Below are 22080 nucleotides of genomic sequence, written 5' to 3' on the forward strand. Positions count from 1 at the left end.
CCATATAAGAAAAATATTTATATAATAATTGATCTTAATAACCATAATACGTAATGTAAGTTAAAAATGTATAGATACTCTTGTCAAACGTGCCTAGGTAGTAGTAGTAGTAGCAGCAGCAGCTATGGAAATCTCTATATACGAGCCTCTTAGAGACTAAGATTAATAAACCCTTAAAAGCTAAGAATGCCCCCAAGACGCATATATTATAATGTTAGCGTATTAGACGAACCAGCAAGAACCAGTAAGAACCTGCAGAAGGCGTGAACCTGGTCGTTGTCGGATAGCCTGGCGCTTTGCGAAAAGTCAGAAGCCAATCTCCGTAATAACAACAGCAATAATAATGGGGACTGGCGAGGCGAACTGCACGGGTACAGGGGCTTCGGGCCTACTCCGGCGCGGCACGCCGGGAACTTATGCTTTCGTTTCAAACTATCAACATGTGTTCCATTCTCCGGAGAAGCTCCGTCAAGTTGTGAACTACTGCGTAAATCATTCGCCGAGAGTTCACTCGTCCACCGCTAGATCATCTCATTCTATGGTAGATTGTATTCCACTACAGTAGCAGCGGAAAGACGCTCGCATTTTCTACGTGGCTCTTGGCAATAACAACGAATCTTACGCCGGATCACAGACTCAACGCAGAGCATGGAGACTGATCCCCATATTTACATTTACACAATCCTGGGTCTTGTCCCTACGACTACAACAGGCGCAAAGTGGGGGACTATACCCCGGGTATCTTTGGCGCAGCCATTCAAGATGTGAGCTAAGCGACAAGCAGGCCTACTCGGGGAAGAGGAGTCTACAGGATTCATCCGCGATGTTTGATATTTGGTAATAATTGGTCATACACATAGCATGGACTTCTTCGAGTGAGCTACTAATCACAGATGAGGCATTTCGGTCCCTCCCAGCCACAAAAATGCCTCTAATGGGCGGAGACGAATTTCCTGCCCGGAGAAACTGCGGATGGCGCGGTCGGGATAGCTACTCAGGATAACGTTTCCAGGACCGACCCGATGACTGAGTGTTGGTGGGGGGAACCAACTCACTTCCTGTGAGCGGAAATTGGCGACAACTACAGCCAATCCCGTCTCTGAGGTCCGTACGTAAGCAAACACATCAGGATGTTCGCTGGAAACGAGCTCAAACGAGCCGTACACCAGAATGTCGGGGAATTCTTTTCGCAGTCGCAAGACATTAGCCCAAAACTGGTACACACTCTCCTTGTCCTTGACCTGTATCGCAGCATTGAGGTTTTGATAATCGTCATGCACCGCGATCCAGGGTTGGGCTGCCGAAAATCCCGCGTGAGTTGAAGCATCCCATTGCATCGGCGTGCGTGCATTATCTCTAGATTTTAACCGATACTCGGTAAGGCTCACCTCAGGCGAGCCGCCCGTAATGAGCCTGTTAATTCAAGTCAGATTGCGGATATCCAAAGATGAGAAGGAGGAGAACATCTTCGCATATGAGAAACATGTGAATGGTGTAGGACTCACTCGCTCTGATAATGGTTTAACGTTTCAATATCTCGGTATTGGTCAATGTTCCAAGATCTGGGCACATTTGGCATGCCAAGCTCCTGGCCCTGGTAAATGAAAAGCGTTCCACTTTGAAAGCCTAAGAATGTAGCCAGCATCTTAGCGGACAAGGCACGATGTTCTGGCTGGTCGGAACCAAAACGAGAGACAATACGAGGCTGATCGTGGTTCTCAAGATACAGTGCGTTCCACCCTTGTTGGGAGTGCATGAACGTCTGCCACTTTGACACCGCATGCTTTAGTTCATCCATGTTCCAAGATTTAGGAGTAAACTTTCCACCGACTCCGTGGTCAAGGGAGACGCTATTAATCTTATTTAGTTTTAAAGTTAAAGGGCAGCATAGAATAGAAACTTACATTTCAAAATGGAAAATCATGCTTAGTTCACCACGGTCATGGCCAACAGCTTTGATGATTTCATCACAGTCATCCACTTCGGGCATTTCTCCGACCGAAAACGCGTCGTACTCTTTCAAGATCTGGCCGATCTCCTGAAGATATTCATGAAGTCTCGGCCCACACGCATAGTATTTAGCACCCTTCTGCCATGGACCAGCACTGGTAATAGGTGCATTAGGAAAGCGCTGATCCTTGCTGATAAAATTGATAACATCCATGCGGAAGCCATCCGCACCCCTATTAAGCCAGTACCGCATAATATCGTGGACAGCACGACGGACGTCAGGGTTCTCCCAGTTCAGATCGGGTTGCTCCTTAGCAAACAAGTGCAGGTAATATTCGCCAGATGGTTCGTGATATTCCCATGCGCTTCCTTAGTTGCGCCATTATTGTTAGCACACCTTGCTTATAATATCTCTATAGCAAAAGAAAGAAGTAATATCAAGTAACGTCCACTTACCTCCGAAGTACGAAACCCAGTTATTTGGTGGCTGCGGCTTCCCATCCGTTCCAAATACTGGCTTCCGCCAAATATACCAATCACGAAAGGAGTTGGTTGGCGACGAGAGCGCTTCTTGAAACCAAGGATGTTGGTCAGAGGTATGATTTGCGACTAGATCCAGGACTAATTTCATCCCCCTCTTATGAAGCGCAGCAGCCAGCTGGTCAACATCATCCACTGTCCCATACGGGGGATGGATATTGTAATAGTCAGAAATGTCATAGCCCATGTCAACTTGTGGAGAGCTGAATATTGGGCTTAGCCATACAATATCAACGCCCAGCCCCTGGATGTAGTCAAGCTTTGAGATGATTCCTTGAAGATCGCCGATTCCATCTCCATTTGAGTCCTTGAATGATGGCGGATAAATTTGATAGACAGAGCTCTCTTTCCACCAGGCCCTTGCAGGTTTCCGCAGAGATGGCATGCTTGAAGCACCGTTCAAATTGGAAGAGGACATATTGCACTAGAGTATTAGCCTTCAAGTTCCTTTTATCTTTAAAGAAAAAGAAAAGTAGAATAATATGTTGGCCCAAGTCGGTAATTTGCAAATTTTTCCTGGTTACCCCTAAGTAAATAGATTATGGATCATACTTATATATCAACCAACGCGTTCGCTAGGATTATTCCATCTGCGGCATAACTACACTACCTTCCCAATCGTCCACCTATCAATACGTCTCTCGGAAATTACGTGGTTAGATGTGATTTATGAAATGATATCAATAGGCCCCTCACAATGTTCCCGTACCCCGCTGTGGGACTGGCAATTGTACAACATCTTGCCGGAGCTTCTTCGGCGAATTGCAACGAAGCAATAGGTGTTATTTACATTCACGAAATTTAGTCAAACTACTGTGACTCGGCATTTTCGGGTTGTTCTCCGGTTAATCAAGGTCATCCTACTCAGGCACTCCATTCATACGACTCAACAAGCACTAACTATCTCTCTATCCCCACGTCCGGATATCTACCGCCTACTCATTGAACAGACTGACTTCTGTTTTTGCAAACTTCCGGGCAGGTACCTTCTGTTCAAACAGTTTGTCCATCTCCGCATATGTCCTTCCTTTGGGCTCGGGAAGCCGCCAAAATGACCATACCCAGCACAATAAAGCAAGTCCACCCCAGAAAAAGCCTGCTCGGCCGCGCCAGTTCCAGGCGTCGACATTTAGCATGTATGGTATGATGACACCGTTTAAGATGCTGAAACAGTTGTATAGGTTACGCGCAAGGGCCACAGTCTTGATGCGCAGACGCGTACTTGGCATCTCTGCTACGAGAGAGTAGCAGACCGGGCCGACGGACGAATCATAGAAGAATGTATAGACGAGAAGCATGGAGCCTGTAGCCCAAGCCGTGCTATTACTTTCTGGGGCGATAGAGATGAAACCCACAATGAGAAGCAGAAGCGTCAGTATAGCGAGGCCACCAACATAAAGACTGCGTCGACCGAAATGAGTCATTAGAAACCACGAGAAGACAGTGCCACAAAACCCTATCGCGTATTGGCCAATTGACATGTTGAAAGATTGTGAAACGGCCAGACCGGCACGCTCGTAGAAAACCGTGGAGTAGGACATCAGGCCAGCGCCACAAAGGTTTTGGGCTGCCCAGATAAGACACGCTACTTCTGTTCGACGGAGGTCGGTGCCACGGAAGCAATCCAGATACGTGGTACCAGTATTGATTTCCTTTTCCAATTCATTGGTGTGTACCATCATCGCCACCGTTTCTTCCGCGTCGAAGTCCGTGTCCTTCTGAGAGGTAAGGCGCTGAAGAGAACGGACGGCATCTTCGCGACGGCCTTTGCGGACCAGCCACCAGGGACTTTCAGGAGCAAAGTACACTCCAAGGAAGATAGGAATGGGCCATACCCACTGAACCGCGAAAGGTATGCGATACGCCCACTGGTCGGCGCGGTCAGAGAGACTCTTCAGCACACCCGATGCGATCAGTTGGCCAATAACCCAGCAGAGGTTCACGTAAGTTGTCAAATAGGCGCGGAGCGCCACGGGACAGACTTCAGAAGCGTAGGTGACAGTAAGGGTCTGATAGACGCCTAGTGGCATACCCATCAAGATTTCACCTACTAGTAGAGTCTGGACATTGGGCGCAAAGAAAAGAATGAAGATAAACGCCATCGTAGCCACCAAGGAATACATCATTGTCTTCCGGTAACCATAGCGTTCAGAAATGATACCATTCGCGAAGAGACCAAGGATCTGTCCACAGTTCATTGCGTTCGATAGACCGGCTTGCCACGGCGCTGTGAGGCCGTATGACCCGTCCGATAGAATTTGACCGTACCGCTTGTTGAACGCAGGGAATGCATAGAAACTTCCCATGAGTACGACATCGTATCCCTCCATAATGATTGCGGATGATATTAAAAGAGACCAACCGACGGCTTTTGGATACAGTCTCAATCCTTGCCAGAGCGTCATGCGATGCTCTTTTGCCGTGCCTAACTCCGCATTGTGGACGAGATTATCGTCTATATCGAGAGCTTTCGTGCCCTCAAGATGGAACGAGGTTGACTTGGATTCCATCTTGATCTAGTTAAAGCGCGAACAAGTGAGGATCGTATGTAAGGCGAAAGTTGAAAACGTATTGAATCTTTTCTATTTGACACTAAGGGATCCTGGGGATGGCAGTATATTCTAACCTTCCCCTCATCTTATATACTTCATATAGAGTACAAAAACGTTCCCATCGGGCGTAAAATCCAGCTATCGAGTATATGCAGTGGAAGCCATAAACTTCCGAACAGAAAGTGTCTTCCGGGTTGTACAATGAAGTACGGCGTTTCTTCGGCGGTACAACCTCGCCAACCTCGCCACTTGAGAGGAGCCCGCTTACTGGAGTTGTTCAGCCACCAGAGCATAAAATAGAGACAAAATATTATTCGACATGGCTGTCTCACCGGTTCTCCCTCGGTTCTTACTAGTACCATGTTTGCATAGGACAGAATTTAACTTTGGAGAACGCAAGAGCAGGGTTATATTATATAGAGCTCGTATATTTCTAAATAAGATTTGAAGCCAACTCTGATTCCCGTGGCCAGGAGTGCGACTCATGCGTGACTCTAGGGAGAGGCTGATGTCTTCTAATCCCCTCTACTATTCATGAGCTCTGTAGGCGTAAGACTCTGAATGAATACCAGGTTACTTGCTGAGACATAATTGCGCAACGCTTTGCCTCTGGAAATGAGCTGGCCTTGAGACATGTGTTCGGTCAAGCTAGTACGTTCTTACGGTCGTATTGTAAAGGTTCTTCATTGCACCCGTAGAAATTCAAGCGGTTCGGGAATTGGGTGCCGGGAGTATTTCGGATTCACAACACCTCACTTCTCCGTAGATCTCACTTCCCCGTCAAGTGCGATGGGTGCTTTGCGGGGAAACGGAAATTAAAGAACATTTCAAGACAGAAATGGTAGCGTTTACGATATGGCAGATGATGAAATCATTTAACGTATTTCACAAGCGAACGGCGCACCCCCAATTCCCATACAAAACTGGCATTTTTGGGCCCTTGATATTAAGCCACTTTCATTAGGTTGAGCTCAGCATACATCCCGGGTTGGAGGTTGGGCACTCAACAGCAGCTGAAGGGTGTATGCACCAAAACCTACAATAAATATGTTTTACCAATACAGGAGGCATCCTTGGCCTAGCAACGGGTGGAGCAATAGAACAGAATTAAAGTAGATACTACAATAGGCATTTATATAATTATCATTTGTATCAAACCTAGTTATAAAAACAGCATGACAGTATTAAGCAGCTCTATTAAAGTTACCATAAAGCAAGAAAATTGATATTCTAATGCTGTTTATTTGAGCAATATTTGCAAAATGCAGTCACTTATTTAGGTTATAAGTGATTACGAATAGAGACCGTCAGAAAATGTGAGCGTCAGAATAACCAATGCCAATCAGGGGAAAATCCTATTTGGTGTAGCGATAAAAGTTCGACAGAGACTCCTACTTAATTTGAGCCATGTATCTAGATGGATTTCTCGCTTTTGGATCATATATTATTGCTAAAGCTGAGTATTAGCTCTCTGGTAGCCTGACACACATTATATGATTCAGTATCTGACTGAGGTCTTCCCACAATCCAGGAGATATTCTCTCTCTATAACGAAAGCGGGTAACAATTGCTCTTGACTATCACGTCAACTGGCTAATAGACACAATTTTTGGCCAAGAGACTAAACTCAATGCAACTATATTTGGTAAAACGTGATAATATGTTCTTTGTGCTACAAACATAAAATATTATGGTCTGATAATGATGCCCCGTCGCTCCTTATCTACCTACGGGGTCCTATCTGTGAATCACAAGCTGAGCCACTAGGGATATGTATGTGCAATTGCTCCAAAGAACATCAGTTAGGGGTAGAAATGAGCCTCTAATGAAAAAGAAAGTGCTTTGTGTCTAAACATCAAAATATGAAGTAATATTCCACTGAAACTACATATTTGAGTCATCAATCAAGCAGTGGCTTCTGACTATTTATGATCAATAAGTTGATTGCGGCTATTATTGGCTGGCTATGAGTAGCTAGCAACTGTTTCTGACAAAAAAGTATAGTTGTATCCATTTAGTTTGATACATTAGTTCAACATTCCAGCAAAAGTGATGAATGATGCAAGGCGTCTAATAAGAAGTCTGTAATACAGTATATTGAGATATAAGCAGAGTTTGCTGGCTGTATTTAGAAGATATATTGGGAGTCTCTACCCTTTTCATCATTTTTCAGCTATTTGGTTGTTGACAGGTCTAAGGAAGGAATAGTATATAACTGGCTATATAAAGACAAATTTTTGGCTGCATATAGTTCAAAATTGTGACCTGTAACAAATATAGCCTCTGCGCAGCAAATCCAACAAGTCCGTCTCTTTGCCTGCAATTTGAAACGTACTCCTTAATTCAAAGTGCACATTCTCACTTGTTTGCTGGCTGAGCCATGATGCTGTCTACGAAATCATGCCCTATATCGAATTTGATTCCGTCTGGGTTTGTCACATTGACCAGATCATCTGTATATTAATAGTCAGCGATATCAACAATGGATTATAATAGCAACGGTAGACTCACACCAAGACTGATCAGCCTCAGGATGAGGACCAACAAGTCCAACCCATCCCTTCTCAAAAGGCGTTACACTACTGGCAACATTTCCATTACTCGAGTAGGTTCCAAGGACAACCCCAGGCGCATCTGCCGCCAATTTTACAACAGCTCCGTCTTGGAAATATACCCAGCGACCGTCTTGTTTTTGGCCCTTTTCCGAACCAGTCTGGAAAGTCCAATCAACTTGGATAACGGTATCTCTTTCGTCTGGAACCTGGCTGCCAGGTTGATCTACCTCCCTAGCTACAGAGGATCCTGAAGGGAGGAGATCAAATCCTTGGTCGGGACCAGCCAAATATGCGCCGACGCAAAATCCGGCGTATCTTCCACCTTCGGCGACATAGTTACGGATGACATCCTTGTACTTTTTGGTTGCTTCCCATGCGGGGGCGAGGTCTATGGAGTAACTGGTTAACATTGTTTGATGATAGAACTATATTGAACATATAAAAGGATGATGAAAACTAACCACCGCCTCCTGGCTGAGCAAAGAGATCTATTCCTTGCAAAGATTCCGTAGTGATATCGATTTTCTCATTAGGTCCAGCGAAATCAACCACGAATTTTGACCCAGAAGACTTGAGGAGATCAGCAACTGATTCTGCACAGCCGCTGCAGGCAGCGGGTCCACGATAAACCAGTGCCTTCGGACTCGAATCAACTTCGCATGCGGCCATCGTACTGCCAAAAAGAATGAGGGTAAGACTCAACGAACGCATTGTGCCGGGGATTTTAGAATTGAGCGAAACTCGCTAGGGGACTGTCTATTTGTGTGCTTTCTGACATCCCAATATACGGGGATTAATTATGCAGTATATAAATATACGATAACCAGAGAATCAATAAATAGGCAGACGAATTCTTCACTCAGACCGTATGGCCATGAAGGATCTACACAAAGTTCAGCCCCAGATATTTATTTCTCTTGGCCGGTGCTAGATGAAGTTAGATAGGCGCAGTATTGAACCCAAAATGATATAATTAGAATGAACAGTAAGCCGCCGTTATAGGTAACCATAATTAAAAGCCTCAACTGTAAGCAAATGGATTGCGATGTCCAAAGTTGGCACCAGAGTTACTTCTGAATAATTAGTCAATGAAGGATCGTCGCAAAAATATACTTAGCGGCCAGGCAATATTGAATCACATTGCGAAAATTAACCAATATTTCAAGATATGTTAAGTTATTAGTTCACCTTTCAAATCTTATCTTCGTTCTAAATTCCGTTAATTGCGGTTACTAGCACTGTTTAGGACGCAAAAAAGAGTAGAAAAGCCATGATCGGCCACACCCCGAGAACTCCGGAGAACGTTGCACAATTTCACCTTGACCGGCCCCGGAGTTCTAGGAGAGAGCGGTTATATAATGTTCAGGATTTGGAGCTCCAACGCAAACATGACGCCAACCCCAAATTTTAGGAACTTTGATTATTGAGGTTCTTCGTTGCAATTACGAGTATGGCACACCTGCATATTACCGGTGCCACCGGATACATGTAAGTCATCTTGATTGTAGCCCAAGTTTCTATGCAGTGAAATAATTTGTAAAGAGGAGGATCCGTTCTTTCAACCTTGTTATTATCGGAAAATCCAATTATCAATGACTTGAAAATTTCTGTCCTTGTTCGGAAGCCAGAACATATTAGCTTGCTGGAGCAAAAAGGGTTAAACGTGATCTTGTTTTCAGGGCTACATGACACAGATGCAATAAAGAAGGCAGCAAGTGAACATGACATTGTCATCAATACGGCCAATTCGTATCATTCTCAATCAGCAGAGGCCATCATCGATGGCTTGGCAGAAAGGCAAAAAGTAACGGGGAAATCCGTACATCTCATCCACGTATGATACCCCCTCATAAACTCCCAAATACTAGGTGTTGACATTATTGATGTAGACATCGGGAACATCGAATCTAGGTGACCGTCCCATCACTGGAACTTATACTGAGACACGAGTCTTCTCCGATGAAGAAGATATTTTTGCGTACGAGAGCTACCGGGAAGGCTTAGAAAAATACCCACAGCGCACGACTGACCTTGTTGTTATCCAAAACGGTGAGGCTACAGGGGTAAAGACGTACATTCTCATGCCGCCTACCATTTACGGTATCGGTAGTGGGTTTTTCAACCGTACGTCTATCCAGATTGATGCCATTATGCGTGCTGCGAAGCGCCAGGGTTTCACGCCTGTCATTGGTGAAGGCAAGGGGCATTGGGACCACGTTCACATCGAGGACTTATCTGGGCTATACGAGCTTGTGCTTTCCCGAATTTTAAAAGGAGACGAGCTACCTTCCAATAGGAAAGGGATTTATTTCTGCGAGACAGGTAATCACACGTGGCGCGAGGTGTCGGAGAGAATTGCGAAGACAGGTAAAGAGGCTGGTTTTCTGTCCTCGGATGAAGTAAGAGAAGAAACTTTAGAAAATGCTGCAAAGGCAATCGAAAAGACGCTGGATGTTGCTGAGCTTGGGTTTGCGTCTCACTCACAGACGAGGGCCCAGTTGTCGCGAAAGATAGGATGGGTTCCCAAGAAAACGAGGAAGGACTTTGAGGACAGCTTCTTGAAGGAGTGGAAGATAATTGGGAACCAGGACTAGTGATCAGGGGCTTCAATCCTCCATACGCAGTTTTAGACCAGTTCACTTCGGGGGTATTTCAGCAACACCAGGAGTTTATCTTACAAGGAAAAACCCCACAAGTAACATTTGAAAAGATGAAGTTAAAATTGTCAACCCGCATACTTGATGCTTTCTCATGAAATAATCTGAAGGAAGATCTGTAATCAGCATTTTGTAGTAGCAGAGGTTGTGGTCTCCTTGCTCTCTAATTCTTGCGCAAGTCCGTAGTGAATGTGCACATATTCTCTTCTCTTAGATATCGATAAAATTCTGCTCCCAATGTATAGTATTGTTCTGCGGCTATCCAAATTCCAGGTACATGGCTGACTTTTTCCTTGTCCTTTACAGCCAACTCAATAGTAAATCTACTTTTATTCATATTGTAAAGGCGGAGTAATATATAAGTTAGGTAGCAGGGCTGAGGTCTGCGTCGTCACCCATTCTATTCAACGCTACTTCTACCTGGGGAACTTGATTGAAGGTCACCCTTCTTAATATTACCAAATAAAGACGGATCCTGTCCTCCAGCCAATCAGAGGTATCAAAGGCACTATATGTAGTTGCCCTCCCTAGACCAATCATACGTACCCGCATGTAATAGTGTTGGGCTGCTCACAGGGAGTCCCCATTCGGCAATTCGAATGAATCCAGTATTTATCTATTTTTTATTCTAAGATCAAAACTTTGAAATAAATAATTAATGCTACCGTACCGATCGTCCTTTTGAAATCGATCTTCCGAGTCTATATATGCATCTTCTTCCTTTGCCGACCACAATGAAACTTCTTCGAAATCGTAGGCTTGATCTAGCTAATTAACGGCTCATGCGTGGAGCTGTGAATTATATCCTCGCGCCATGTTGTCCAATGAGATAAACGCCTACTGCGACAACAACATGCTCATAGGCTATGTTCCTAAAAAGTGCTGCGCAATGCGCAGGACCGGCATGATATGATCACGCTAGGAAGAGAGCAAGTGCTCCGGCTATTCCAAAACAAACTAGGACACATTATAGAAAAATTTCAGATTCATTTCGATCGTCGGTTTCGGGTGTAGTTTGATCGCACATGGGAGGTTTTGCTAACCTAGGTTTCTGTTCAGATTTCAATATGAGAATTTCAGATACTAAAGAGATTGTATCAGACTGCTCACACCCGGTTTAATGGATGGAGGTACAGCGGGCCTGGTTTGGGGCTATCTGATTATGTCAAGAACCTCATTTTGTCTTCCATTAAAGGCTGTCCTCGAGTCTCTGTTCGTGACAATCCTCTTATCGCTCATCAACATCGGCTCAACTGTTGCCCTCAACACCACTATGTCGCTTACCATCACCTCGCTAATATCCTCCTATATGATCAGCATCGGCTGTGTCTCCGAGGCCAGCCTTTGCCGCAACGCTATTGGTCGTTAGGCAGGATTGGTATGTCCATAAATATCGGTGCTCTCTGTTTCCTGCTTCCGGTTGTTGTGTTTACTTTCTTCCCGCTCACTACACCTTTCACGCCGCAGATGAAGAATTGGAGCGTTGTTTAGTATGGCGGGATGGTTGTGTTTGCGACTGCTTATTATGCACTATTCGGGCGCAGGACGTTCGTTCCTCCTGTCCTGCTGGTGAAACGAGAGAATATGGAGTGATTGCATTGCTTGTTCATACTTTAGCATCCCCACATCGGTGTAATTAATCAATTGATGTCACTGATAATAACTTATCTCGCCTGGCGGGGTATTATGATAGCGAGGCAATTAACCGGGCTCGGCGGCAATGACCAGATTGGCCTGCCCAATTGGTATTTTCACCAGCGTATTTGGGCTTAATAAATAGCTTGATAGCGAGGGCAAAACGAAGGACCATTATCAAATACTAACCAAGATCACAATTCAATATCGACAGTCCACTAACCGGGTTATTAACAAACTACCGGCTATCAGGTGCTGTTGCAATTTCGGCCTCAGGCGCACAGGCAGCAACCACCCCGCATGCGGGCTGAGGCACCAAGGCAGCAAGGCACTCGCGCTCTCTCACGAGCATGGCTGACCAGGACGAACATCTGACCCCGACCTCCCCTTCCTACTCCCCCACCACGCAAGACCAAGAGTCCAGCTCTGCCGCGTCGGACAGCATTAATTCGAGTCACGAACGCTCCCAGATCCCCCATCTCGGACCCAGCATCGGCAGTCCCAGCAGCAGCGTCGACGTCCACTCCCGCGCCGGTCACGAGAGGCACGAGAGGGGTTTTGTGCAGCCTGCCTCATACTTGCACTTGCGCCGCCGTGGCCTTTCGCAACCAATGGCACCCGCTCAGCCCGAACGACCCGTTGATGTCGAGGAGCAGATGGGCTTGGTGAGTGTTTCTGATTTGCATCGCTTTTTTCTTCTTCCACCGTGATTGGCCTTGGCCCGGTCGTGGGGGTTATCGCGCCATTGGTTTGGACAACAGCTACCACCTAGCTATCTGGCTTGCCTCGAAGAATCCCCAAATCGAATCTTCTTGCTTATTGGATATTGCATTGCGTCTCACTGACTTTTGACTCGCCGAGCTAATAGCGCGCCATCCGCAATTTTCTAAAAGTCCGCACAAGCTACGATGTTCTGCCCCTCAGCTTCCGCCTGATTGTCTTCGACACATCGCTGTCAGTCAAAGAGAGCTTGAATATCCTCATACAAAATGGCAAGCATCGCCTTCACCCATTCGTAGAAAAGCTTGTCCAACTGACTGTCATGCACTGACGCAGGAATCGTTTCCGCTCCTCTATGGGATTCGTCGACGTCGACCTTTGCCGGCTTGCTCACGACGTCGGACTACATCAACGTCATCCAGTACTACTTCCAGAACCCGGCTACCCTAGACAGAATTGATCAGTTCCGGCTCAACAGTTTGAGAGGTACCAATACTCAAGCCGCCCCTTCCCACTCACAAAACGCCGATTCGACTAACTCTAACCTACCTAAAGAGGTGGAAAAGGCCTTGGGTGTAGCGCCTCCAGAAACCATTTCCATTGATCCCGAACGACCGCTGTATGAAGCTTGTCGCCGCATGCTATCGTCGCGTGCCCGCAGAATACCGCTGGTTTCGAATGACAGCCAAACCGATCGATCCCTGGTCGTCAGCGTGGTGACGCAGTATCGCATATTGAAGTTTGTCGCCGTCAACGTGGGTGAGACCCAGAACTTGCGGAAACCACTGAAGGAGATCCGCCTTGGAACGTATCGTGATATTGTCACCGCGTCGATGGATACGCCTGTGATTGAGGTCATCCACAAGCTGGTCGAGCGCAGTATATCAAGCGTGCCCATCGTTAACTCTGAGGGTAGGCAGATCACAGTATTTTCTGAGCAGAGATGGGGAGATACTAACTCGACCAGGTATCGTTTACAATGTCTTCGAGGCTGTGGATGTGATCACGCTGATCAAAGGCGGGGTGTACGATGACCTCAACCTCAGCGTGGGAGAGGCCTTGAGGAAGCGCTCACCGGTACGTTACAACTCCTATCCTATTTTGATATTCTGCTAATGGCCAAGCCAGGACTTCCCCGGCATCTACACATGCTCGGTCAACGATGGGTTGGACACCATCTTCGACACCATTCGCAAATCTCGGGTACATCGATTGATCGTCGTGGACGACCACTTTAGACTCATAGGTGTATTGACTTTAAGTGATATCTTACAGTATATTTTACTTGAAGGTGAGCAGGACGAGTGGTAATAAAAGGTGTACATAGAGATTTCTTTTGTCTTGCATGTGGGCCGGCGTTATTGATGGACTGGGCATATACAGGCGCACAAGATGTCTTGGTTAGAGATTCCTAATTTTCAGGCGTCCTGTCTGATATCCTATCCGAAGGAACATGGCAGGGCAGCGGTTGCGACTGCGTATCATCCGGTGTTCTCCTTTTTTATATATGAAGATATTTGACCCTTGCTATGCTGAATAGACGAGATAGTACAATGCGAAGGGCAATCGTGTTTGTGCAGTTGCTATACAGTTACTATACAGTTTCTATACTTCTATACACGACCATGCGGCTGCCTGAGGTTGCGGCCGTGACCTATCCATTACCTCACTACCGCGCGATTTTTCCTTCTCACCTCTCTCTGTCCGCTCTTTCCTCTTTCCATCACTTCCTCATCTGCTCTTCCATCCACTCACTGTGCGCAATCATCGCATTCCCGTAGAGATGGCCGTGCGGCTCCTGGTGGAGCGAATCTGCACCTTCTTCCGCCCTCTCAGCCCTGTCGACGTGGGCTTCACTGAGCTGACCTCTTCCACTACTTCTATCTTCGATTATTCTGAGAAAACGAGCTCTTCTCCTGCTGTAGAACAACTGCTGCAGAGGCAGCAACAAGCCAAAATCTCCCTTTATCAAAACTTCCTCATTGGACCTTCACAAGCCAAACCAGAGTCGAAGAGCGACTCTCCTCTCCAAAAGGCCACTACCTCAAGTAGAACCCCTTAACTCAATGAACACATTGCTGTCTTTTGCTGTCTTTTGCTGACTATCGGTGGTGAAGATAAACTGGGTAAACAATTCACCCCTACCAGTCTTCCTCACGGCATGTCCTCCGCTGGGGCAGCTACTACCACAAGTAAGTTGATATCACTCGTATTTTCGAATCGGCCTCCTTTATCGTATCTTCGTTGTGCTAAAGTATCCGGTCAAAAGATGCTATTGAGCCTTCTAAGCTTGTCACCCTTTCGTTTGACGAGCGAGAAACCCCTCCGTCAGGTCAAAGCTCTGTTGTGAAGATCAGGTATGTCGCATAGTCGCGCTAATCATGCGATTGATCTGATAGCTAACCTCCTTCAGCACTTCTTTCTCCTGGAGGGGCCGTCTCCAGCATAAAAGCTCTAGGGGCTTTGCTTTGGTCAAAAATGCGTTTCGCCATCGCCGATCCTTACCGATGCAGCCCCCTACTGAGCTGCCGACAAACTCAGTTATGTCACAACTCAAATTCGGACCCGATGGTGATGACGATGGAAATTCAATTGTTTCCATGAAAGTGGTCCCACCCAGTACCACTGCTTCCAGTACCACCATCGTAGGGCCATCAACCTCGTCAGGAGAGCCGTCTGAGCCTAGGAAAGTAAGCGATCAGACAGTCAAGTCTGATACTTCCTATGGAAGTGGCGACACGGTACATCATCGGCCTTCTAGAAAGGCAAGCTCTCCTATTGCTCCTGCTGATCAGGATCCTCTGGGCGTATGCATCCAGCCTGCGCCACCAGTCGCCAGATCGTCTGCTTCGATCAAAGCTGCGCAACTTGCAGCCGGAATACCACCTTCTCCAACAAGTCCGAATAGCGATTTTATTCCCGGTTTTCCTGAAATCGGCCCTGTTAGCACTTATATTTCTGAAAACTCGGACTACAACCCACCTACTGTACCGACCCTGCGACGGTACATGCTTCACCAGCGACTATTCTCCGATACTGGAATCGAGCTACGCCATCAAAGGGCATTGCGAGACTTTAACGATCTTGCCGGACGTCTTGGTCTATATCGTCTAGTTGTACCTGAACGTGACCCAATCAGTAAGCTATCTTGATTGCATAAAATATCATGTATTGACCGTCTCAAGACTTCAAAAGTGAGACTCCGATTACACCTCCGAAACCATCTAAAAAGAAATCCTTCCTCCACAAAGTTCGGAGTATGCGTTCCAGCTTTCGTCTCAGAGGAGCAACCAAAGACACACCCGCGTTACGTCGTGTAAAGACCTTCACCGGTCTGTCTGCTCGCTTTTATTCCATGGACTCACTTAAAGGAAAAAGTCTTGAAATATTATCTCGCTTGGGGGGCCACAGTACCCTCACATTTCCTGGGGACTTCAGTCCTGCGGTGATGAGACTTCCATCTTGCCTGGTATCAATGATTGACTACTTGAAAATTCATGGTATGTTGTCCATAAACAACGTCAATATCTGGCGTAAGCATCTGACTAGCAGTTAGCTCCAAAAGCCCGAAACGTTTTCTTCGAACCTGGAGACTCATCCACTGCCTTCCGGATTTACAATCACTTTGCCGACCAGGTACTCTCAGCAGAGAGAGAGAAATATACCATTCACAGTACTATACGGAAATCCGGATTCCCTGCAGAGGTTGTGGGCTTTGGAAATGAAGAGGAAACTTTTTTGAGTAGACGGTTCCATGTTCTTCCCGTGGCGTGGGTGTTCAAATATGTTCTTGCGGGCATACCGGGTGGTATCCTAGGATCGCCCCGCCTGTACCTCACACTTGTCGACATCACTTACAAACCCTTTCCCGACGAAGCAAACCTACACGTCACCGGGATATATGGACTCTATGGGGGCACACCCGCTACATCCTGGACGAGAAACCGAGCAATCTCATTGGCGATTTTAGCATTGACCGACGATCTACAATTAGATTTGATATGTGCCGTGTTTGGCCTGTGTACCTTGCTTGACTATGAAACAAGTCGGCAGATTGAGTTTAATCAGATGCACGACCCGGTGATTGGATGCACCGGAATGTTAACTCGCGAGCGAATCGTTCAGGCTTTTGCGCCATTGTTGTCCGAGTTGACAGCCACTGTTGGCGAAGACGATGTTCAGAGCGAGGCGTTTTACGTGATGAGAATGATGATGGCAAATTGGCGGGGGGTAAGCCGACAGCTCCATGATCTTGATGTGTAAGGAGTGTCTGATAAGGGAACATTGAAATTGTTTGTGTTGAATTATTGGTGTCAGAATATTGATTATGGATCGGTATATAATATATAAGTATGGCTATGAAATACGGACAGAACCAGCTCGTATAGGAGGTTGATACAATGTATTGTTAGACAGTTCTATAATGAATTTTTATGTATTTCTAACTGTCCTTATCTTCCAAGATATTGCATCTCATGCACCGGAATCAGACTTGCCATCATATATTCTACTGGAAATAGAAGTATTCTGCTGGAAATATAAGCCAACGACGTCTGATTGGTCGGGCGTGTGTTCCGGCGAAGCGTCCAATAGGGTTGAAGTCCGGACTTAGGCTGATTTTATGAGGGGGTAATAAGCACACTATAGCTAGGGCGAGAACAAGAACAAGAAATGCTGGGGGGCAAACAAATTAATAATATGAATCAACAGGAATCGAGTATCGAGTATCGAGATCGTCGAGGTTGTTATACCTCTGTTCCCACAAATGAAGGCCGGCCAGGCCAAGTCGTCACGTCATGACATCGGGTGTCAACTCCGCTGCGCGTTCGTCCAGAGCAGTTCTCACGCATTGTGGGATGGATTCTTGCCGATCGCTCAGTCCAGCCTTGCAAGCCTATCATAATACTCGCACACTATTGCTACTATATCACTGCGCCGTCCTGGTCTGGCCGTCTAACAGACCGCGATCACCCCATCCGTTAGATTCTGTTGCGGCCATCGTCCAATCAGCGTGCTTATTTCCCAAGAAGACAGACGCCCATTGGCTCGAAGCTACCCCTGGTCCCGCTCTTGCCTCTCTGGGCCATGCTCTTCCAGGCTGCACCACGCAACCTCGCTCTCTTCCTGCTAACTATTATCTACACTGTTATTAATCCTGTGAACTTTATTTTCAGTGTCAGCATCACACTCCTCCTTCCAGAATCTTGGCGCCCGTGCAACCATATGGTGCAACTAAAGTATGGAAAAAAAGAAGAAGAAAGAAAAACAAAGCTGAGAACGGCTGTCAAACATCCTCATGCGGAAATGTGCTGCTGGATCCGCCCGTCATGATGTCAGAGACCTCAGTGCGTTCGCTGCTTATTTGCTCCGGAACGCCAACCAGGCCAATCATGAACGCCACAGCTGCAAGCTTGGAGTAAAAGCTCCAAGTCGATCAGTGGGTGGGGCGTCGACATCATATGCTGGCTGGATCTCGATTTGGACGTTTAGCATGAGGCGTCGCCGAACCGGTTTGGAGGGGCATATATATACATAGAATACACGAGACTTGCTGTAGTTGTATACTTTAATCGCTCTGCTGTAATTTAATCGCTCACGACAACGGTGACCTGGTACTGCGACGCCCTGGGCCCTGAACGAGTCTTCCACGGCACGGCCTGTTCTATACACTGGAAGCTCCCTGGCTGCAACTTTCGATCCCGCTCTCGACTCAATTCAACTCGATTCTCAATTATCTATTCTCACAGTGTCTATCCTGCCTCTTTCTGCGCCTGTCTGATCTTGCGTGGCCGCTGCAAACAGAGACCAGCTCGCGCCTGCCTTCTGCGAGGGGGACTGTTCTTACACCTGGTTACACATTCATGAACCACAACTACTACATCACTCCCGCACTCATTCAGCCCATGGTTCATTTTTAGCCAACCAGCCTACTTTGATGCCCAGAAGTGTCGATTTGGTTGACTATTTTATTCACTATTTGACTGCCGTCACGTCCTCACGCGGGGCACTGCATTCACCGAGCCCTGATCTGTGGAATTTAACAGGCAGCACCCGAAAACAACAATATCCTCGTCAACGACTCTCTCTACGCATCAATCATCGTACAGACCCAGACACGGCGTCCTAGTGCATTCCCGAGGAAGAACACAACCGGTCATAGAAATCAGCTCAGATGTCTGCCTACACGATGCTGGCCGAGCAGTCGCCCTTAGATGCCTCGGCATTCACCACTGCCGATACCACCACATCCTTCGACACCAACCCGACCTTCCCTGAAGATATCTTGGGCTTGGGTTTCAATGCCGACGACGAGCCCGTGTGGAATATGGGCCCGCTATCAGAATCCTTCTCTGGCTGGAATCCCAAAATCGACAATACATTTTCGAACGTTAACCTCGACCGAGATATCAAATACACCCAGGTCCGAAACGGCCAACCAACTCCTCCACTCGACGACAGCAAGCTCTCTCCACAGACCACTTTCATGACCACCTTCAGCAGAAACGCCTGGGACGACACGCCGACGCCACCAAGCAGTGAAGACCGCATGGTCAATGCCTCGATGATGGGCTATGCCGATGCCTCCGTAGGGTCCAGCCGTCGCAAGCTGCGTGGATCCAAGCATTCGATCGCAACCGTAAGCAGCACAGGTGACTCTGACGACGATGGCCAGGATCGCTCGAAACGAGAAAAGTTCCTCGAACGCAACAGGCTCGCTGCGAGCAAGTGCCGACAGAAGAAGAAAGAACACACCATGCAGCTCGAAAAGCGCTTCAGAGATCAGTCTAAAAAGCGCGAACGACTCAACTCCGAGATCTCGCAGCTCCGCTCCGAGATTCTGGAGCTTAAGAACGAAGTCTTGCGGCATGCGCAGTGTGGTGATGAGCCGATCAAGCTCCATCTCGCGCAGATGGTCAAGCAGATTGCGCACAAGGACCGGCGCGAGCCTACCGACGGCAGCGACAGTCTACCGGAAGCACTGCCATCGCCGTCTGTTAGGGCATCAGTGTCGTTCGGATTCGACGAGCCGATGCCACTAGATGGAGCTGCGAGTTTGGAACAGCAGATTCGACGTGATTCAGAGGCGTCTATTGCTATGTCGGTCGACGATGATTTCAATAACTTGATCAACGTCAACTGAGTCCTTTAGTAAAATTTTATTCTCTTTTGGTCTTGGTGTGGCTTTATTCTTTTAATCAACGACAATAATGACATGACGTTGACAGGCGGCCTTTCATCTATTTGAGCGGTTAGGAGTATATGGTGTTGTCGGATGCTTTACCATACTATTGTTCATGGTATGCTTATGGATGGTATACGAAATAGCAATTCTTTTATCAATTATTGGTGTTATCGGTGGTTATTTCAGGCCCCCAGTGGCTGTTAGCGCCGCGGAATACACGCTTAATGCGAGCTCTATTCTTACTTTCTTTTTCCTTCCTTCATTCTATTAGCTTGCAGTATCGATTACCTAGTTATCTATATCTAGTGCGAAACTGTATAACAAAATACGATAGCAATAGACTAGCTCTTTATATACTCTATAAAAACAACCGTTTCCTATTCTGTACCATCCCCCACCAACCTCTCCCTCTCTCTGTCCCTGCTGGCGGTCCCTCCCCCATCCTCCCTCTCAAACATGGCATTAATCTCTTCCAACGTCTTTCTAGCCGTCTCCTTCAAACACCCCACCACAAACAACATCACACACACATCCAACACGCCAAACAACAAAAACGTCGCCCACCCGAGACTTTTCAACAGAAACGGCGTCGCAGAGCTCCACACAAGATTGAAAAACCACTGCGCGCTGACCCCGCATGTCACCCCGGATTCGCGGATCCGGGTTGGGAAGATCTCCGATGTGTATGGCCAGGGGAGCGGGCCCCAGCTTAGATTGAAGAAGATTATGCTTAGGTAGATCAGGGCGACGGTTATGATGCCTGTGATTGTAGTGGTAGGTAGAGTAGTAGAGTCAGTGGTGGTAGGGGTTAAGCTATCGCCATGCGTGATCGAGCGGACGAGCGCAGCAGTCACAAACATACAAATCGCCATGAGCGCAGCGCCGGTGAAAAGCAGCGTCTTGCGCCCGAAGCGATCAGACATGAACAAGATAAACATCCCGCACGAGGCCACCTTGACAAAGCCGAATATCCCCGTCAACAGCAACGTCCTATCACCGGGCCCGACGATGAGCGCGAAGAACTGCGGACCAAAGTACGCCAGTGCGGTGGCGCCGGTCGACTGCTGGGCTAGGAAAATGCCGATTGCGAGGAGAATGCGGTGCGCGTTGGGCCACTCGAACAGCTCGAGGATCGACAAGCCGGCCTTTTCGCGCTGCTCGTCTTCGATGCCGGCGCGGATCTCGAGCAGCTCGTCCGCGACGAGCGCCGAGTTGTTGGCGCGGATCCATTCCAGGCTGCGCCGCGCCATTTCGTGCTCGCCGCGTGACGAGAGCCAGCGCACGCTTTCGTGCAGCGTCAACACGCCTATCCCCATTACACCTCCCGGCACGAGTTGAAGCGCAACGGGGATCTGCCACTGCAGCGACCCCGATGCCATCATGCCCACTGCATAGTCGATCCAGTATGACGCGAAGATGCCGATGGTGAACATGAACTGGTAGCAGCTCCCCAGCTGGCCGCGGATTTCTCGCGGCGCCATTTCGGATAGGTAGATGGGGATGACGCTGGACGAGCCGCCGACGCCGAGACCCGCGATGAATCTGCCGAGATAGAATAAGGAGAGGGAGAGCCCGTTGATCAGCTCGAGGAGCACGCCCATGCAGAACACGAGCGAGCACACGCCTATCGCCATGCGGCGGCCGCGGTAGTTGTTCACGGGCCAGATGGCCAGACAGCCGATCAGGGCGCCGATTTGCTGTGTTCCGACAGCGATGGCGCTGACAGTGGTTTCGCTGGGGGGACCATAGTCGCCAAAGCGGAAGTCGGCGTGGAAGGAGGTGAATGTTAGCACGCCCCCTACAGCGCAGGTGTTAATAACTTCATAAACTTGACGGACGGGAAGAGGGAGGCACCAATCAGGCCGGAGTCGTAGCCGAAGAGCAATGCGCCGCAGCACAGGACTGTTGCGAGCCAGTATAGGCGGAGACGGGCTTGGAGGAGTGGTTTGACCTCGTGTTGTGCCTCATAATGTGATATTCTGTCGTCGTCGTCGGCGTCGTGCTCGCCGAGCAGTGGGATTGTGCTGGTGTTGACGTTCTGGGACGTGGCGTGGGTTTCGTCCTCGTCATGGCTGGTGACTGCCATGACTGCTGGGGTCTCTAGTTACATGTTATGATAGTATATATAAAGTAGTTGTTCAGGCGTTGAGTGTAAGCGACATTAGATAATTAATAACGACGGGATATTATTATTAGATGGATCGGCGGATGACGATGACGGCAGCGGCAAGGACAAGCATAACGTGGTGATTGGCCGGGGTAGGCCTGGTGGGGTCTGGAAGATAATC

General features: G+C 47.7%; 8 protein-coding genes across 8 annotated transcripts; 4 read left to right on the plus strand and 4 right to left on the minus strand.

Moving 5' to 3' along the window:
* Nucleotides 1–808: 808 nt before the first annotated feature.
* On the minus strand, nt 809–3172 carry BGW36DRAFT_332591 (putative alpha-amylase). The gene is made up of 4 exons (XM_046212855.1): nt 2407–3172; nt 1905–2319; nt 1506–1850; nt 809–1413 (listed from the first exon to the last, which is right to left on the minus strand). The coding sequence occupies exons 1-4, from the start codon at nt 2906–2908 to the stop codon at nt 888–890; spliced, it is 1788 nt and encodes a 595-aa protein (XP_046078008.1). The 5' UTR covers nt 2909–3172; the 3' UTR covers nt 809–887.
* Nucleotides 3173–3425: 253 nt separating this feature from the next.
* On the minus strand, nt 3426–5000 carry BGW36DRAFT_285830 (MFS maltose permease MalP; the record flags this gene model as incomplete). The annotated part of the gene is made up of 1 exon (XM_046210357.1): nt 3426–5000. The coding sequence occupies one exon, from the start codon at nt 4998–5000 to the stop codon at nt 3426–3428; it is 1575 nt and encodes a 524-aa protein (XP_046078009.1).
* Nucleotides 5001–7400: 2400 nt separating this feature from the next.
* BGW36DRAFT_393017 (uncharacterized protein) lies at nt 7401–8266 on the minus strand (the record flags this gene model as incomplete). The annotated part of the gene is made up of 3 exons (XM_046217765.1): nt 7401–7495; nt 7554–7985; nt 8059–8266. 3 exons carry the CDS (start codon nt 8264–8266, stop codon nt 7401–7403), a joined length of 735 nt encoding a protein of 244 aa, XP_046078010.1.
* A 693-nt stretch (nt 8267–8959) lies between these two features.
* On the plus strand, nt 8960–10232 carry BGW36DRAFT_310939 (NAD dependent epimerase/dehydratase family protein). Its single transcript, XM_046212464.1, has 3 exons — nt 8960–9085; nt 9140–9431; nt 9487–10232. The coding sequence occupies exons 1-3, from the start codon at nt 9048–9050 to the stop codon at nt 10189–10191; spliced, it is 1035 nt and encodes a 344-aa protein (XP_046078011.1). The 5' UTR covers nt 8960–9047; the 3' UTR covers nt 10192–10232.
* Nucleotides 10233–11931: 1699 nt separating this feature from the next.
* BGW36DRAFT_12537 (nuclear protein SNF4) lies at nt 11932–14156 on the plus strand. The gene is made up of 6 exons (XM_046209318.1): nt 11932–12554; nt 12758–12881; nt 12946–13095; nt 13165–13521; nt 13577–13686; nt 13738–14156. The coding sequence occupies exons 1-6, from the start codon at nt 12240–12242 to the stop codon at nt 13918–13920; spliced, it is 1239 nt and encodes a 412-aa protein (XP_046078012.1). The 5' UTR covers nt 11932–12239; the 3' UTR covers nt 13921–14156.
* Nucleotides 14157–16952, plus strand: BGW36DRAFT_435214 (uncharacterized protein). Its single transcript, XM_046221408.1, has 6 exons — nt 14157–14657; nt 14727–14801; nt 14879–14966; nt 15023–15747; nt 15795–16109; nt 16166–16952. The coding sequence occupies exons 1-6, from the start codon at nt 14393–14395 to the stop codon at nt 16870–16872; spliced, it is 2175 nt and encodes a 724-aa protein (XP_046078013.1). The 5' UTR covers nt 14157–14392; the 3' UTR covers nt 16873–16952.
* Nucleotides 16953–18781: 1829 nt separating this feature from the next.
* BGW36DRAFT_393020 (putative bZIP transcription factor) lies at nt 18782–19750 on the plus strand (the record flags this gene model as incomplete). Its single annotated transcript, XM_046217766.1, has 1 exon — nt 18782–19750. The coding sequence occupies one exon, from the start codon at nt 18782–18784 to the stop codon at nt 19748–19750; it is 969 nt and encodes a 322-aa protein (XP_046078014.1).
* Nucleotides 19751–20080: 330 nt separating this feature from the next.
* On the minus strand, nt 20081–21878 carry BGW36DRAFT_393021 (putative MFS quinate transporter; the record flags this gene model as incomplete). Its single annotated transcript, XM_046217767.1, has 3 exons — nt 20081–20105; nt 20249–21590; nt 21647–21878. 3 exons carry the CDS (start codon nt 21876–21878, stop codon nt 20081–20083), a joined length of 1599 nt encoding a protein of 532 aa, XP_046078015.1.
* Nucleotides 21879–22080: the final 202 nt, after the last annotated feature.

Source organism: Talaromyces proteolyticus (genome assembly GCF_021365285.1).
Source record: "Talaromyces proteolyticus strain PMI_201 chromosome Unknown BGW36scaffold_1, whole genome shotgun sequence".
Taxonomy (NCBI): domain Eukaryota; kingdom Fungi; phylum Ascomycota; class Eurotiomycetes; order Eurotiales; family Trichocomaceae; genus Talaromyces; species Talaromyces proteolyticus.

Excerpts from the sequence above, each read along its gene's own strand:
- BGW36DRAFT_332591 (XM_046212855.1), bottom strand. The coding sequence starts at position 2,908 with ATGTCCTCTTCCAATTTGAACGGTGCTTCAAGCATGCCATCTCTGCGG. Across the intron at positions 2,320-2,406 it reads CTGGGTTTCGTACTTCGGAG|GAAGCGCATGGGAATATCAC; the intron begins GTAAGTGGACGT and ends GGCGCAACTAAG. Across the intron at positions 1,851-1,904 it reads ATGATTTTCCATTTTGAAAT|CGTCTCCCTTGACCACGGAG; the intron begins GTAAGTTTCTAT and ends TAAGATTAATAG.
- BGW36DRAFT_12537 (XM_046209318.1), top strand. The coding sequence starts at position 12,240 with ATGGCTGACCAGGACGAACATCTGACCCCGACCTCCCCTTCCTACTCC. Across the intron at positions 12,882-12,945 it reads GAATATCCTCATACAAAATG|GAATCGTTTCCGCTCCTCTA; the intron begins GCAAGCATCGCC and ends GCACTGACGCAG. Across the intron at positions 13,687-13,737 it reads CCTTGAGGAAGCGCTCACCG|GACTTCCCCGGCATCTACAC; the intron begins GTACGTTACAAC and ends TGGCCAAGCCAG.
- BGW36DRAFT_435214 (XM_046221408.1), top strand. The coding sequence starts at position 14,393 with ATGGCCGTGCGGCTCCTGGTGGAGCGAATCTGCACCTTCTTCCGCCCT. Across the intron at positions 14,658-14,726 it reads CCAAAAGGCCACTACCTCAA|ATAAACTGGGTAAACAATTC; the intron begins GTAGAACCCCTT and ends TCGGTGGTGAAG. Across the intron at positions 14,967-15,022 it reads AGCTCTGTTGTGAAGATCAG|CACTTCTTTCTCCTGGAGGG; the intron begins GTATGTCGCATA and ends AACCTCCTTCAG.
- BGW36DRAFT_310939 (XM_046212464.1), top strand. The coding sequence starts at position 9,048 with ATGGCACACCTGCATATTACCGGTGCCACCGGATACAT. Across the intron at positions 9,086-9,139 it reads ACCGGTGCCACCGGATACAT|AGGAGGATCCGTTCTTTCAA; the intron begins GTAAGTCATCTT and ends TAATTTGTAAAG. Across the intron at positions 9,432-9,486 it reads AATCCGTACATCTCATCCAC|ACATCGGGAACATCGAATCT; the intron begins GTATGATACCCC and ends TTATTGATGTAG.